General features: G+C 35.7%; 2 protein-coding genes across 6 annotated transcripts in view; one reads left to right on the forward strand and one right to left on the reverse strand.

Annotated features, from left to right (window-relative positions):
* LOC148940139 (RING finger protein unkempt homolog) overlaps window positions 1-6,102 on the forward strand; it is a 96,388-nt gene extending 90,286 nt beyond the window's left edge. For 2 of the 3 annotated variants that reach the window (XM_089105839.1, XM_089105841.1), the window contains one exon: window positions 1,149-6,102. In XM_089105839.1, coding sequence (XP_088961965.1) covers window positions 1,149-1,190 — 42 coding nt within the window. In that variant the 3' untranslated portion in view covers window positions 1,191-6,102. The remainder of the gene's footprint in view (window positions 1-1,148) is intronic. The other variant, XM_089105840.1, reaches the window with a different exon arrangement.
* A 7,642-nt stretch (window positions 6,103-13,744) lies between these two features.
* LOC148940140 (uncharacterized) overlaps window positions 13,745-17,461 on the reverse strand; it is a 192,452-nt gene continuing 188,735 nt past the window's right edge. The window contains exon 15 of one of the 3 annotated variants that reach the window (XM_089105811.1): window positions 13,745-14,354. In XM_089105811.1, coding sequence (XP_088961937.1) covers window positions 13,900-14,354 — 455 coding nt within the window. In that variant the 3' untranslated portion in view covers window positions 13,745-13,899. The remainder of the gene's footprint in view (window positions 14,355-17,461) is intronic. The other 2 variants (XM_089105812.1, XM_089105810.1) reach the window with 2 other exon arrangements.

Consider the following 17,461-nt stretch of genomic DNA (forward strand, 5'->3'; position numbering starts at 1 on the left):
GTATTGAACCACATTTTCTGTAGAGCCTATTGTTTGAAATACGGTCAGTCATCCGGGTACTCAGAAGAATCCTTACGCATTTCTCTGGAAAACATCTAGCAAATCTTCATCCACTGTTCGGAGCGCCCATGCCTCAGAGGCATATTTGACTAATGTCATAACTGTAGATTCTAATATTCTAATCTTGGTTATCAGACTTATCTTCATATTCTTCCAAACTTTTTTTAACTGTGAAAAAACACCCTGAGCCTTCGCTATTCTTCTTGTAACCTGTTCACTGCTCCCACCGTCTTTACTAATAATACTACCAAGGAAAGTGAAACTGTCCACCTGATCAATCTTTTCATTACCCAACGTCACCTTTTCATCTTTACTTATTCATAGCCTTAGTGACTTAGTCTTTTAACATTAATTTTCAAACCTATGTGAGCACCCTGAACTCGCAAAACCTCTAATAGTTCATTCATTTTGCTCAAACTTTCCTTGAGGATGCTCAAATCATCAGCATAATCTAAGTCCAGGAGACTTTTTCCTCCCCATTTGATTCCGTGGTCTCCCATTGCCTTTCCTGTGCTACTTAAGACAGAGTCGGAAAAAATCACATTCGGAAAAAAATTAACCCTCGAAATTCACATGCGGGATCCTTTAAAATACAGTTTAGACTTTCTATTAAGAAGCTATTAAAAAACTCTCAACACTTTCCTAAGTATGCTTCACGCTTAGAAGTACTAGAGCACGCAGTCTTTTGGTAGACTGTACGGCGATTTGCTTTTTTATTGTTATTACTTTTAATATGTTAAATGATATCTGCAGATATCTTTTGATATCTTCTGTGTTAAATGTTCACCCTTTGTTCTGCAGTTATAATTCTGGGTGCATAAATATTTTTGAAGTTGGAGACAAGGTGGGCTTTCTTTTACACAATTCCAAGTTGACTTCATAATGGCTGTACTCTTTGTCCTAGGTGAGTGGATGGGTGAATAGGGTCAGGTTCTCGTTTAAGTGCTTATCTCTCTGAATTACTATGTTGGAGTTTTTTTTTCTCGTCACCGAATAATTACCTTTAACAGATTATAATATATTTATTTTTGTGTTTATTTTAAATTTGATGGCTTGTTCTTCGCCTTTGATTTTCTCTTCTTTTTCAGGCTGTAGTACAAGTACCGAAAAAAAATGGAAGTGAAAGCTAGATTTAAAAGGATTTAGCGAAACTGATTATAAAACATCAGTTTCTTTTTCTATTAAGCTTAAAGTGATTTAAATCTTTACGTATGTTTAACTTGGCCTAGATCTTCTTATAATTAGTTATTATGCTTGAATGGGTTAAAATGCTTCTTTTGTTTTATGCGTTCTATTGAAGTTGTTTTTTTTCTTTCTTGTTTGATTCCTTATTACGTCTGTGACGTAAAATCTGGATTAACGGTATCGAAATCTTTATTCATATGTTTTTATTTATTACTTTGTGCTAATTTCCTTATAATTATTTTGTTGCATTGCGTTTGTAAACCGAGTGAAACGCCAAGTTCAAATATTATCAATTTGTTTGTGCATTTAGAGAATATTTAAAATTAAGCACTGAATTCGTCTTCCTTGTTCAAAAAATATCCTTAAAAGCTCGTATATGAAAATTCGTACGTTGCTTATGTCATTGTACCTTAAAACAAAAGAGAGTATCTTACATAATTTGTAAGAAGAATAGATGAAGGCTTTTAAGCTTTTCGTCGTAGCAGTTTTTCTTCGAGGATTTAAATAAGAAAATAGATATAGTAGTTAAAGTGTGGTGCTGAATAATATTCCTTTGGTTCGGTAAAAAGTTGGCACATTTTCTTTTTCTCTAAAATGTATTTCCCCCCCCCCCCTCCTACGATCCGCAAATGCATTCAGTAGATAGGGAACAACTAGAGGAGTAATCCTCACCCTCGAAAAAAAGGAGAAAAATACGCCTTTTGTTTTTAGTCTATGATAGTGAACTGGCTTGTGAATGCTCTACTGATACTTACCTGATGTAAATTAGCCTATAAATTTTATTCATTTGATTTTTGGTTTATGGTTTTGGTAATCCTAGCAGTTATTGGCTCTTTTTCTACTTTCAGACAAAAAAACAACAGAATACATTCATCAGCCAGAAATCCTTAATGAATGAGAAACATATAAAGTGCATTGATGCAGGGTTTTTTTTTTTTTTTCTGTTTCTTTCTCTTTTTTTCATTTTTTTTTTTTTTTTTTGACGAGATCCTTTACCTTAATAGTGGGAGAAAGGGATCTGTGGGCGAAATGGTGATTGGAGATATGCTCTACTTTAGCAATTATTTAGGTAAAGAAGTGGGAAATTAAGTTTCATAGCCAATTTAACCATTTTTGCTGTAATTTCAACCTATGCAACACCTTGATTAGAAATTGACGAATATAGGTATATAGGGAGACAGTAGGAGGAAGATTATAATTTTATCTTTAAAATTTTGAATCGTTGAAACAGGGGCAGAACTACGGATTGACACTGTCTGCATCGTTGTCACTGTGTTGTCTGTTATTATCTGTTTGATGTGTTAATCTTGGAATCCTCTAAAGCTGACTTTTTCTGTCTTTCTTTTATGTAAGCTTAAGTCTTTCTAAAACCAAAAGTGAAAAAAATGACATTTTAAAATCAGCAGTATTCAGGTGGCAACCCTGTCTAAGAATCTCTTACTAGGTTGCTAGCTACTGCTGCAACCCGGATAACTTTGAGTGGGAAAAGGGGCTCTGTAGGGGTAACGGTCATTCGGACTGTATTTTATGTTAGTAACTATTAAGGTAAAGAGGTAAGATAATTCAACAGAAAGGGATGGAACCAAACTACTAAGAACAATGTGAACTTTTATAGTCTCCAAGGTTTTTCCCTGGAATGATTTTGTACAAAAATCCACTTGCAAATTTTCTCTCGTGATTTCCCAGCTCTCACTGGGAATTATAAGAGGTTGATTGTAAAATTACAACTTTAAGCTTAATTTTCACTTGATGAAATCCAAATTCTCTCCAAACTGGACCTCACGATTTATTTTTACCAAAATGCAATGTAAAATATATTATAAACTTACTAAACAACTTGACATGTCTTCCCAAATTTTCCTTCCTGAATTGAATCCCTTTTAATCCGTTTATACTTACAAGCGATTAGTTATTTCAGTTATTTTTATATGAGCAATTATGGGATTCTGGCAGAAGAAGGTAAAATGTAATCCTAATTTATTAGAAGCGCTGATATTTTTGAACCATAATAATTTACATTACTGTGAATTTTTACCTCTTAATGTTTTGCCATTATTACTGTTAACTTCGAGTTCTCAAATACTTTTTACATTTCTTGTTATCACCATTCATGTCGACTCAATCTGTTGCGTTCGACTGGTGACCAAACTGGTACTGAATTTGTATATGTATGTGTGAGTGTATGGGCCATGAAAGATCTGATCAGCAGGGTGAGTTTACCCCTCAGCAGGTTCGAAGTTATGATTGTGGTAAGATATGAGGGCATCCACGGAGGAAGAAAAGATGGTAGCTGCCCATGCTGGAGAGTAAAAATATATTTTAAGTGATGGATTATTAATTCTGAAATAAGCAGATGATAAGATCGTTTTTCCCTCTTTCTTGAAAATTTCCTTACAGTTCTCCTTTCTCCTTTTCAGAGAAATCTCAGTCGGGAATCTTAGAAGTACGACGGTTTCGTAGACACTTTTTTTATGATGTCATTTAATATGATTAAACATTATTATTTAGAAATATATCTTTCAAGACCAGATTTTAAGGATGGTCCGAGGCTCATTATTTTAGATTGAATCAGATCACCTTCATGCTAAAAGTAAAGATTTACAAGCTATGCAAAGCTTGTCTCAAGTTTTTCCCTAGAATTTCAGCCATCGCGAGTAATATATAGATGACCATTAAGAAATTACTTGGATCATCAAACTTCAATCAACCCCTCCCCTCCTTAGCCTCTGAATTTGGCAGTCAGGATTAGATATCTTTAAACTGTCACGCTTTATCAGCAAGCAATTCTTGGTTTGTATATTTCAATCCCACTCCCAAAAAGCCCTATTTGTTTGTTACTTTTAATAAACTGAATCAATTTTTTTACCCAAGAGATACTTTTGTACCTATTAATTACTACTTAATTTTATAATTTCAAGGGGGAAAATTGGGGACTTTTTATCATAGAGAGACTCCGCTTCATCTCTTTTATTTTATTATTTTTTATTTTTTTTTAAGGACCCACCTGTCAAGCGGAAAGTATTTGACAAAAAAGTTAAAGGTGTTGCATTCGTGTTCTAACTTCAATGCTCAAACTTAATCTCTTATTGATTTGACCTCACAGGAAGGGCGTATCTAGGATTTTTGTTCGAATGGGGAGGGGGTTAATTTTCGGGGGATGGGGGGCTTACAAAAAAAAACTTCAAAAATGCATCATAAATTTGTTTGCATACATTTTTGTTACGTTTTTACGAGTCGGACAATTTTTTGTTGGGGGGGGGGAGCGAATTTTTCGTCATCTACATGAGTTAAATGTCAACAAGTGATAGCCAAGAACAGATGCAACACTGTTCATGTTAACCAAGGTCTAACTGAAATGTTATGGAGTCAAACAGGCCTTAGAATCAAACGAGGTTCAGGTAAATCTAACTAAAATTGATTTGAGACTCCCGCCACTAATTTATTTATTTTAGTTGTAGCGTCTATGGAAATTCCTCCACGATATTATTTTGTAGATAATTAGTCTATTTCAAATGATTGATTATTTTTTATGCGACTTAGTTGGTGTTGATTATTCAGTTTGAGGAATCGGTTTATGTTTAATATACAAGAAAGATATGATTATTATTTAAGTACTGTATGCTAGAATGCAAGTATTTTTTGGTGTGTTTAGGGTACAGTAACAGATTCGTTTTAAAATAATGCACTTGTCATTCTATTATTTTCGTCGTTACTGAATAGTCATTAATAAAGAAAAATTATCTAGTTTTTGCACATTAAAAAACGGTTCGAGTGAAAACCAGAATGTTTTGGTTTTTAAGTTTTATTCTATTGTTTTTTGTTTTGATTTATAATTGCTGCAAGTATTCGTGATATAATCCATCTGTATAATAAAATAATAATAAGTGTTTTGTTGTTTGAAAATTGTGCCAATTCCAGCTCAAACTACGTTCCGATGCACTTCTTTAATCTCTCTTTTTTTTTTAATGAATAAGTAAGACCACGTTTTCTCTCAATTACGCAGCAAAAAAACAATAACTTGTAGTTACGTTTTACAAGAACAGTCTGATGTACAATTTCTTAGAAATTGAACAGTAGATACATGTTTTGTACTGGTTTCTCCAAGTTCAAATGAAAATACGTTTAAGAACATTATCCAATCTCAAACACGTATCACCGGCGTCACGGCTGAAGATCGCGTCTAACATTTTCATAGCTCTACAATAACTGATTAAATTTCATTTGTTAAACTGTTCTTCAAGGGAGGATGAGATGGGCAATGTCTGTTCATTCACACTTCGATCTTCTTGATCTAAATTGTACTGCTGATCGTCCCTTTGAGGACGGCTTTGCAAGCAGTTTTTGGCAAATGTCAATGTGACCTTTGGGCGTAACGGTGACGGTGTGTAGATGTAGACACCGAAACGTCGGTCTTTCCACCATGAAAGGTGCATTTAAATCAAGACCTGCAAGGAATCACTTTTTAGTTCTCTCAGCCGTTTATTCTATGACCCTGTTTTGCTTGGCCTCTGAACATTCCAATCTTCAAGGATCATAATGCTAAAGAAGGCTAATAAGATTTATTTTGTTTTGGGCTGGAATAAAGCGAGCAATACGTGATTAAATCAACTTTAAGAACAAATAATTGAGGTAGGGGTGGGTTTGTTTTTAACTGATTAATATTTGAAATTGGCCAATAGCAGTCTTTGGCAAGTGCATTTTTTTCATCATTGAATTTGTTGCTGTGTCCAATTTTTTTTTGTAAGTAGAAATAATTTATAATTTTACGGCACTAGTAAAAGTAGTACCTAAAATATATTGATGATGCCAAGTGTTTTAACACAAATGTTCAATGTTTTCTCAATAAAATGCTCATTGCTATTATATAACCTTCTTGTAATAGGTCTGAACTGTAGCCTATTTCAAAAATTCTCATATTAGTCAGTGTTTTTCGCAAAAATGCAATAACAAAAGAATGCAAATTCAAACGCTCCAGGGAAACGTTAACATGACTATCTCAACCCAAGGGCGGATCCAGGACTTTTTTTTAGGGGGGGGGGCAATATAGGTCAATCCGATTAATTAACGCAAAATTGCGTTAATTAAGTAAATTACACTACTTTTGACTAAGTTAGGGGGCGCGCACCCCCTCGCCCCCTGGATCAGCCACTGTATCAATCATTACTTTCTCAGATTAAATTTTTGAGAGAAGAAACGAACAGGGGTAGATGAGGTCAGACTATGTTGGTGATGGACAAAGTCCTGAGCAAGTGTAGGGATGCAGAAAAAAGGCGGGGAAACCGGCGCTTTCGCTAGTGCATATATTTTGGGACTCTGCTGTATAAGGCAGACTAAAGAGTATGGGTAAGTTATAGGAGTGGTAACTGGAGCTAGTGTCGTAAAAAAAAAACTATTTACACATTCTAGTGTTTGACTTAGCACTTTTTTAAGCTTTCCAGTCATTTTTTTTTGTCACTAGCTGAGCTCAGACACTTATTACTACCGTAATTTTACAAATTACACTAGTTGAATCAATTATTCTTACTATTACACTAGAATTTATGCCAAGTGTCGCCAAACTTCAGATGGGCTTGATAGTCTTTTTGTTGACACTAGTACCAGTTCCCACTCTTACCGATGCTCTCTGGGTCAGACTTTCCCGCTTTTAGAAAGTCATATGATGTCACATAGGAATGTTGTTCCATCCATCAACTATTGGTTAAAAACGATCTTGTAATAAACTCAACCTAAGCAGTTTTGGAAAAAAATTTGATAGAAAAAAAAATATCTAAGTCTTTTAATTCATTTCCTTCGACAACTCTGTAGCAACAACCAATAGATAACAAAAGTGACAACTAACAACACTCGAAGCTATGACTTGGGGATTTTGAAAAGATTATGGGTAATACCCCAAGGAAATGAATAGACAAATAAAGTCTCTTGAAAGTGAATGTTTTCCGGTTAATAGTTGGGTCATAGTATTTTTACTTTATTTTAAGCATTAATGAGTACTAATCCCATGGATTGCTTTTATTTCAATATGTGCCTCTTCATGAATTGAAAATAGGGTAGATGATTTTTAAAATCTACCCTGTTATTAGCTTTTCAATAAAAGTTACTGCTTATTGATATTTGCCGAAATACCCTGACGAATTTAGGCTGGGTATAAAAGGCTGGAGCAGGGTCAAGGCAAATACAAGCTAAAAGGTGGTTTAGTATAACCATATCTATTGCGTATTCAAATGGAACTGAATGATCTCTCCAACTAATTTATGCACCGTCACTTTACATATTTTTATTTTTTCTAATTACTTGAATCAAAATTTACCCACAAAAGTTTGAAGACCTTATTTTTCACTTTCCTGAAGTACTCCTAAAAGTCTGAATAGCCCTTTCTTTTTGGATGTGGTGATTTAAGGTGAAAGCCAGAGTTATGCAAAACGTCGCAAGCGGACATTTTTTGAAGAGCTACTAAACAAGGTTGATGGCAACAATCTAGGAGGCGTATTTTTTTACGTTCAAATCTGGCAGGGATCAGGCTGAGACAAGTGCAAGACAAGGTTTTTTTTTTCAACGAAGTTTAACTTCGTACACACAAGATAAGAAGCGTCTATATCACTGTAAGTTTTGCTAATTGTGGGATAATCTACATATGCCTACTATAGAAATTCTTTTTGTACCCTGGCTGTAACTTACTTTTTATTTATTACTATTATTTTTTTTGGTAGTTCTTTGCGAAAAAAGGCTAATCGTCTCAACGACGAATGAGGTGAAGTGGGTAATAAATATTGAACGTTTAGTCTTCAGTTTAATTTCGTTGGATCTTTCTCCAAATCTCTCTCTCTCCTTTTTTTCGTCTGTATTGCAGTGTTTCCTTTCATTTCTTTCGGATAAGAAGACCATATATACCTTGGCCAGAACTACTAAATACGTATATCCAAAAACAAAACAATATCATAATTGAGGTTCATGTCGAGTAGGCGTGACTTAGGATTCTGTTTCGTGGAGAGGCAGGGTGGGGGGCTTTGAAAAATCGGTGAATTCTAGGAAAGTCTTTCAAAAAACGCTTAGAATTTTGAGGGTTTCAAATAAAGTCTAGTGCTTATAAGAGAAAAATCACAGGGAAACAGGGGGCGGTTAAATGATTCCTTAATTTCCTTCGTATTCAAATCGATGAAACATTTTTTCATTGTTTTTTGTTATTTTTTTCTTGGAGTTGTATTCTGAAAGTTTCAGCTACGAAGCAAATCTCAAACTTTACTTTAAAGGGGGACTCTCCTCCGCCTTGTCAGTAATTAGTCGCCAGTATTCTAAATACATCATTAAAGTAGAATAAACATATCTACGGGTTTTCCAAGGCATTCTGAAAGTTTCAGGTACGAAGCAAATCTTAAACTTTACCTGAAGGAGGGACTCTCCTCCGCCGTGTCATAAATTACTAGCCAGTATTCTAAATACATAATTTACGTAGGATAAAAAAATCTACGGGTTTTCTAAGGCATTCTGAAAGTTTCAGTGACGACGCAAATCTCAAAACTTTACTTTAAGAGAAAACTTTCCTACGCCTGATCAGTAATTAGTAGCCACTATTCCAAATAGATCACTGAAGCACGATTAACAAATTCTCGTGTCTTCTGTATAATTTAGAAAAAGGAGTGTTTCCGTGGTTTTACTTGACAGTCTATTTCGCCAATCATTTGAAAAAAACTACGTTTTCTAAAGAGTTAAAGAGGCTGAGTCACAAGTTCGAACCTTAAAACGTACAGAGATTAGGAGGTACAGTTGGGGGGCTGCCGCCCCCAAACCCCCGCTTCCGTATATGAAAGGGGCTGTGCCCTCCTCAACACCTCGCTCTTTACGCTAAAGTTTTTATTGTTTAAAAAAAAGAGTTGTGAGAAAGTCAAACTTTAGCGTAAAGAGCGAGGCGTTGAGGAGGGCACAGCCCCTTTCATATACGGAAGTGGGGGTTAGGGGGCGGCAGCCCCCCTCCCCAACTGTACCTCCTAATCCCTGTACGTTTTAAGGTTCGAACTTGTGACTCAGCCTTTTTAACTCTTTAGAAAACGTAGTTTTTTTCAAATATTTTCTGCACGTTTTTGTACAGTTTATTACTTATTATTGCTTGACTAACTGTTAGCTGATCGTGTCAGGAGTTCAAGTTGCGGGGCTGCCGCCCCCAAACCCCCCGCTTTTGGAAAATTCTTGTGTAAACGCTTTTAACTCCTGAATACTGAAATCAAATTCACAGTAAGATTTTCTTTTTTCAACTTTTCTTCGAGCATGCTGCTATACGGCATGTTATCAAAGCAGTGAGACTTACCTATAAATGAAAAAAAAAGATTAAGCAACAACCCTAAAATGCTTTATTTTTATGCTGTTAAAACCTTTTTTAATTTTCATCAGACGAGATGTAAGGTTTTATCGACTTGAGTAATTAAAATTTCTTGACATTCATCAGTGAATGACGTAGTTCCAAGACGAATGCCGATGCAAGCTCTTCGCGGCATTCGTCTGACATGGGCTCTTATGGGAAAAAACGAAGTTTTTCGTAAACGTAAATTCGGGGGATAATTTTTTCGGTCTGAAAATATCAAAAGGCCCTAACAGGTCAAATTCCGGTTCGAATGAGTCCTCATTCACCCGGTTGCCAACTGTGCCCTGTAGGCGTGGCTAACAAAAAAAAATTGATGAACATTAAGTGGCTATATTTGGTTCTTGGAAAACAGGGAAGGAGTGATCAGATTGAGCTGAAATTTTGAGGATAAGCTCCGATGCCCAAGAAAGTTTATCCTATAAATTTCTGCCCGATCGGACAACATTAAAGGGGGGCTGTGGTGAGAGGGTCGAAACTTCCGGCCCACTTTCCCCCATGAAGATAAAGTCGGAGGGGGGTGAAATTTTGCATGTTTCTTAGTTTGAGCTTAGGCTACAAAATGCAATCATCGCCGTCTCTCTGCGACCGCTAGGACCGGAAATTGCTTAACATTGTGGTGCGTCGCCTCTGTAAAGAGGCACAAGTGTGCCTCCTTGATCACTAGTAACCTGACCTGTCTGCGAAAAAAAATTCTGATAGAATGTTTGTGGCTAGAATAGATAAAAACTACTTTGCAACTTCATGCAGAATTTCTTGGGAGCTGGAGCCTCTTTCCATCAAATCAAAGGATTAATCTTTCTCTGGGTTACGGGCTCTCTATTGTGGTAGCCCAGTGACAAGGCTGACCCACCAGTGGAAGAAACAGTTCATGCTCTGGGTGATCCAGGGAGGCGGGGGACCCAGGTCCCCCAAGATTTTTTCTAGTGCCCTCTTTTCCTGTTCTTTTCCCTTTTTACTCTTTTTTCTAGAATAGATTTGTCAATTATTGGCACCTTTGTTACATTGCCCCCCCCCTCCCAAGATTTTGCTCTAGATCCGTCCCCGATTTCGTAAGTCTCTAACTTTCACCAAATTCCCATGCTCTATTCAGATAAAATCTTTTCCCTGTGCACGCTGAAGTTTGCTTAGTGTATGAGAGTTAGTACATTATGACAACTTGTTCATTTAAATATCAGTGTAGATTGCTATTCTCCTTCGAACATGTCCATGATGATCGGTATGCATCCTTCTGAAACAAGGGTCAAAATATGATGTAACTGTCACAGTAGTAACGTCTTCTATCCACTAGCCTGAATTTCTATTTAAAAGATTCCCTTGGAAGCCGGCCAAAAAAGTGGCTGTCAGATAATTTCTTAAACTGCATTGGCCTGCTATAACATAAAGAAAGAAAACGATCAAAAGTGAGGTTTTTAAAGGCCAAACGAAAATATTGAAGAAACACACAAAGCGAATATTTCGAAAGAATAACCGCCTCTCTTCTTCAGCGCGGACAAAGTATGAGACCTAAGGGGTTGTTGAAGTGTTTGACTATGTGACATAGTTCTCCAATTTATTTAATTGCTGGTTCGTTTGTTTGAGTGAATTAATCTTTTCTTTTATTTCTCAGTTGTTTTTTTTATAATTTTTTTTGTTTGTAATCCCCCCTCCCGAAAAAAATCCTTTTATCCGTCCCCACAGAAAAAAAAATCCTGGATACGACCCTGCTGGAGATTTAATATAGCTCTTCTTCATCTTATGAAGAATAAGAGTTCTAAGTTCTAAAATGAATTTATTCTTTTCTGCTTCTTCTTGAAGCTTTACGTCATTTTCGATAATGAACTAAAGTTAGTTGAAAGGTTCGTCGTATCTACTACTACTACTGCTAACAACTCATCGCAGCACCAAGCCGCCTGAGGCCAACACAGCTACGCACGCTCCTCCTCCACCCCAATCTATTCAAAGCCTCCTTTTTACACCCGCCCACGAAGTTCCCATTTCCTTTAAATCTTTCTTTATGACGTCCTCCCAACCCAGACGGGGACGACCTGCTTTCCGTTTAGCCCTAGATGGTTGGCTGAAAAGAACAATCTTCGGCAATCTGTCATCCTTCATCCGAACAACATGCCCTAACCACCTCAACCTTTCTTTCATTATAGACCTAGAAAGTGGTATTGAACCACATTTTTCGTATAGCCTATTGTTTGAAATACGGTCAGTCAGCCGGGTACCCAGAACAATCCTTAAGCAATTTCTCTGGAAAACATCTAGCAAATATTCATCCGCTTTTCGGAGCGTCCATGCTTCAGAGCCATATTTGACCACTGTCATCACTGTAGCTTCTAAGATTCTAATCTTGGTTTGCAGACTTATCTTCCTATTCTTCCAGACTTTTTTTAACTGTGAAAAAACACCCTGAGCCTTGGCTATTCTATTTTTAACATCTTCACTGCTCCCACCATCTTTACTAATAATACTACCAAGGTAAGTGAAACTGCCCACCTGATCAATCTTTTCATTACCCAACGTCACCTTTTCATCTTCACTTATTCCTAGCCTTAGTGACTTGGTCTTCCTAACATTAATTTTCAAACCAATACTAGCACCCTGAACTCGCAAAACCTCTAAAACTTCATTCATTTTGCTCACACTTTCATCTAGGATGCTTAAATCATCAGCATAATCCAAGTCCAGGAGACTTTTTCCTCCCCATTTGATTCCGTGGTCTCCCATTGCCTTTCCTGTGCTCCTTAAAACAAAGTCCATCAAAATAATCCATATAAAGGGGGATAGAACACAACCCTGCTTAACTCCTGATTTAATACAAAACCAGCTGCTAACCTCATTTCCTACCTTAACCGCAGCGATGTTATTCTCGTACATAGCACTAATCACTTTTATGTATTTGTCTGGTATACCATACAAGGATAAAACCTTTACCAAGGCTCCTCTATCAACAGAATTGAACGCTTGCCCATAATCTATAAAACTAAGGACCAAAGGAGTTTGAAAACTTAGGCACTTCTCAATTATTAACCTAAGAGTGAAAATTTGTTCAACACATCCTCTACCTTTTCTAAAACAGCACTGCTCTTCTCTTAAAACTTTGTCTACGGCATCTCTCAGTCTAAAAAGTATCATATTACTAAGCAATTTGCTACCTACAGAGACCAGACTAATGCCTCGATAATTACCACACTCACTTTTATCACCTTTCTTATAAAGTGGCTTAATTAAGGTTTTCCTAAAATCATTAGGTACTTCCCCTTTTTCAAAAATCATATTCATAATCTCTCATAACTTATTTCTAACCTCAGAGCCACCATATTTAAGAAACTCATTTACTACCCTATCAGCACATGGAGCCTTATTATTCTTTAATCCTTTTAGTACTGTTTCTAATTCCTCCTCACAAAACAAATCTTCATTCACATCCAAGGTATCACAAACTTTTTCATTTTCCTCTATATTTTTTCCTGCAACTCTATCTCGGTTAAGCAAATTCTCAAAATGTTCGGCCCATCTTGCTTTAGCTTTTGTCTTATCGCTAATTGCCACCCCATTCCTATCTTTAACTGGGAGAAGTCCGGATTGACTACTACCTCTCAATTTGTTAACGTGCCAGTACAATATTTTACTATTATGCCGTCTAGCTGCATCTTCTAAATCCTCGGCAATTTTATCCATGGCCTCCACTTCACACCTCCTTAGTTCATATTTCAATACTTTCTCCACTTTCTTTACATTTCTTTTGTTTTCATGTGATCTATCACTCAGATCACATGATGTTCGTCGTATCATAAGTTCCAAAACTAGCAAATCACCAAAACTAGCAGTATTTTCGGACACTGAGTTTCAGCGCAGCTGTAAAAATTCAGAAGGCGTTATGCTACACCGCAAAACCTTATAGAAGAGGACAAGGCCGTACACAGGATTTTTTTTTTCGGAGGGGGTTTTACTCAAAGATTTTTTTTTCGGGCGGGGTTTTACACCAAAAAAAAACTGAAAAACGCATACAAAATTTGTTTATATCCATTTTTGTTACCTTTTTACGAGTCAAAAAAACATTTCGGGGAGGGGGGTTCATACAAGCCCTTTGAACTACTGCAGCTGAGATACCTCTTTACCTGGCATGTGTATTGATCTACCACAGTTTTAAAAACATAAGAATTACAAATAAAAAAGAAATCGTTTATTTATTCAAAGCGTTCATTATCACAAGTAGTTTTTCGAAAATCATAAAAATACATGCACAGAAACAAAAAATGTAAAGATAAGAATATATAATTTTATATTTCTAGACTGAGTATCACTGGTTTCACATATCATACAATTAGCTCCCTTGGAGGTTTTTCCCTGTAACTCACACAAGTTCTATTTACATCAATATGAAACTTTGTTTCTTTATCTAGACATTTATTGGGTTTGTTTAAAGAGCAAAGTGCATCATTATTCCTCACTTCCAAATTGCTTGCTTTACTAAATTCCCCAACCTTCTTTGGAGGTAAAATTGGAGGTATTTCGCAGATTGAAATGCATTGCTCTGACACTTCATTCATAATTTTATTTTCCACTCGCTCAGGTCTGTTCCTTGAGCCTCTTATTTTTTCTTCATTTTCGAGATTGTTCGATTTTTCCATTATTTGTAATGTTTGCGCTTGAGGATAAGTTTGTGGTGGGGGGCGCCTACAGTGATTTTGTGTCCAAAGAAATGCCAGAGCTCCAATTAGGACGAATATCAGAATAATCGAACATATCAATGCAATCAAGTAAGGTTCTCCTGTAAAAAAGAAACGTGGTAATTGTCTGGATTAAAAAAAAAATTATACAAAATTAAGAACTAAAATATATCGCTTTTCAACTACCTTTGATTAATGTAAAAGTCGTTTCTTCAATCCCAGAAGTATTTACTTGCCACGAAAGCATCCTCTAAAGACTCCTTAGAGAAAAGCTTCATTTTTCAATTATGTCTTTGAAAAGGTGAAAAGTTCATTACGTTTTGGTGGTAATTGAAAGAACTAAATAAATGAAGACATAAATAAATACTTTATATGGGCAAAGATAATAAATATTGATTTTGATGAGCTTTGAATTTTGGTTTGGTGGCTGGGATTCACATCATCTGATAATTAAAAAAACATCCAACTTTAACGTGGGCGAATATTTTGTAATGAACAATTATATCAAATAGTTAATAGCCCCTTAGTCCTTGAAGCAAGGACTAAGTCCTTAGTCCTTGTCATTTGCTTGTTTTTTTTGTGTTTGAAATATGATTTTCTCACTGGAATGGAAAAAGGACACCATTGTTATGCAATTTCTTTTTTTGTGTGTGTGGCTATCTTTGCAAGCGATCAAATTTTATTGTATTCAACTTTCATCGTTGAAGGCATGCAACAAAAGCATCCTTGTTTCTATCAAACAGTTCGTGGTACCGAACTGAAAGTAAGGAGCGACCCGGCTCAATAGTAACCAAAACTCTAAAAAAAGGGATTTTGATACCAATAGATACATCAAAAGAATCAGCTTTTAATGCTGATTTCAAATATATAAGTTTCATTAAGTTTAGTCCTACTCATCATTGTTGCGTGCCTGAGAAAATTTGGCTGATTTTCGAAAAAAGGAGGAAAGACCCCCCTTAAAGTTATAACCTTAATGGAAATCACACCATCAGATTCAGAGTATCGGAGAACCCTGCTGTAGAGGTTTCAAGCTCCTATCTGTAAAAATGTGGAATTTTGTATTTGTTGCCAGAAGAAAGATCACGGATGCGTGTTTATTGCTTTTGTTTTTTGCTTTTTTTTCTTTTCTTTTTATTCCCAGGGGTGATCGTATCGACCCAGTTGTCCTAGAATATCGTGGGAGGGCTCATTGGAACGGAAAATAAAAGTTTTAGTACCCTTTTTAAGTGACGCAAAAAAATGGAGGGCACCTAGGCCCCCTCCCACGCTCATTTTTTTCCCAAAGTCACCCGATCAAAATTTTGAGATAGCCATTTTGTTCAGCATGGTCGAAAATATGTTAACTATGTCTTTTAGTATGACTTAATCCGCGAAAGTCCCCGGGGGGAGGGCTGAAAGTTATGAACTTTACCCAATGTTAACATATAGTATTGGTTATTGGGAAGTATACAGATGTTTTCAGGGGGATTTTTTTTTGGTAGTGGGGGGGGATGGGTCGGTGGTTATGTGGAAGGATCTTTCCATGGAGGAAGTTTTCATTTGGCAGAAGGGAAATTGCTATGAAGGGGGCGCCAGATTTCCAAGCATTATTTAGAAAAAAGATCAGAAATTCTATAAAAAAAAACAAGTTTTTCAACTGAAAGCATGGAGTATCATCAAAAATAAAAAAAGACCGAAAATATTACGTATATGATAGGGTTCATCCCCTAGTCAATGCCTCGCTCATTACTCTAAAGATTTTTTTAGTACTTTCATAAGAGCTATTTATTCTAATTAACAGCCTTTGTGATTAAGAGGTCATTTTTGAAGAATTGGAACAAAATTTGAACTCTAGCGCAAAGAGCGAGGTATTGACTAGGGGACGAACCCCCTAATATACGTATTAAAAATATATGAATATAGAAATTCGTTACGTAAGTTAATTGGTAAGTTATGTATATTTATTACTAATAAAAAATTCGTAAATAAAATTAAACAACGCTCGAGAAAGTCATTTAACCAAATAAAAGTAAAATTAATACGCAAATTTGGTGTTGATTATATGTTTTATTTTCAAGTTTTTGCAGTTTTTCATCTTAGTTTTTGTTGCTATTTTTATAGTTTGCTTAATCAATCAATTGCTCCTTATTCATTATTCTTCAATGAGCATTATTCTTTCATTTTTTTTCTGTTTCTTTGGTGACTTCTCAGTAAATTTTAAGTTATCTTTCTATTCTCTACATTTGCAAGGCAGTGAGCCTTTTCGAGGATTAATTTGTTGTTGCTTTTTTATGCATTTATGAATAAAATTATTCTTATATGACGACGTGAATGAATGATGATGTGCAACGCCTGTGTCATAGCCCCCCCTTCCCCTAGGGATAACCTAGAAAAGAGCGAATCCCAGCTCAGTCATCGGAAATTTAAAAACGTGTTTCGTAAAAAATAAATGTCTAGTTTGAAAAAAAAACTGCCGTTTAATGCTGATTTAGGAATGGTAACTTTTTTTTCCGTTTATCTTAATAGTAAAATTTTATTGTCAAAGCATATTTACGGTAATTTCTAAAAAAAAATTAAAAAAATCCACAAAATGGCCATACAATTGAAATGAAAAGTTCACCCTCGCACCACGATTGAGAACGCTTCTCCGGCGGTTTTCAGTCCCCCATTTAAATAACCCGAGAAAATCCTGCCTGTGCAGCACTGATTTGTCCTTTTCGCTCTTTTTATCCACCTTTTAAAAGACGTAATTGATTATTTAACAGCCAGGCGTAAAGATTATTTTTAAATAATATATTTAAGTTAATTTAGACTTCAAAAAAAAAAATTCCAAGAAAAATTAGACTTCTTACTGAGCTTGAAAATTAAGAGCAACTAGCTGGTAATCAAAATGTCACATCTCTATTTCGATGTCGTTTGTAAAATCAAACTCCAAAAACACGATATACTTCAGAAATTTTCATGATTTAAGGTATATCACAAATACAGAAAAAATGTCTTTTTTCTTAAGGAAACAATTCTGCCAACTCATGAAACCATTGAAAATGGTTTACTCCATGGCTATAAGCCTGAGAAAATCCATTGCTTTTCACAGGTGTTTCACAATAGGCCTTGTTCTTACAAATGTAGAAGAGAAAAAACAGCTACTTTGCCATAAAGGTTATTGTATTTATTATTAGCTCGATCTCTTGCTTAAGGTGAGACACGAAAAGATAGCTTTTTAGATTGT

The sequence above is a fragment of the Artemia sp. Qi Xiang Cuo genome, chromosome 20 (genome assembly GCF_049724085.1).
Source record: "Artemia sp. Qi Xiang Cuo chromosome 20, ASM4972408v1, whole genome shotgun sequence".
NCBI classification, from domain to species: domain Eukaryota; kingdom Metazoa; phylum Arthropoda; class Branchiopoda; order Anostraca; family Artemiidae; genus Artemia; species Artemia sp. Qi Xiang Cuo.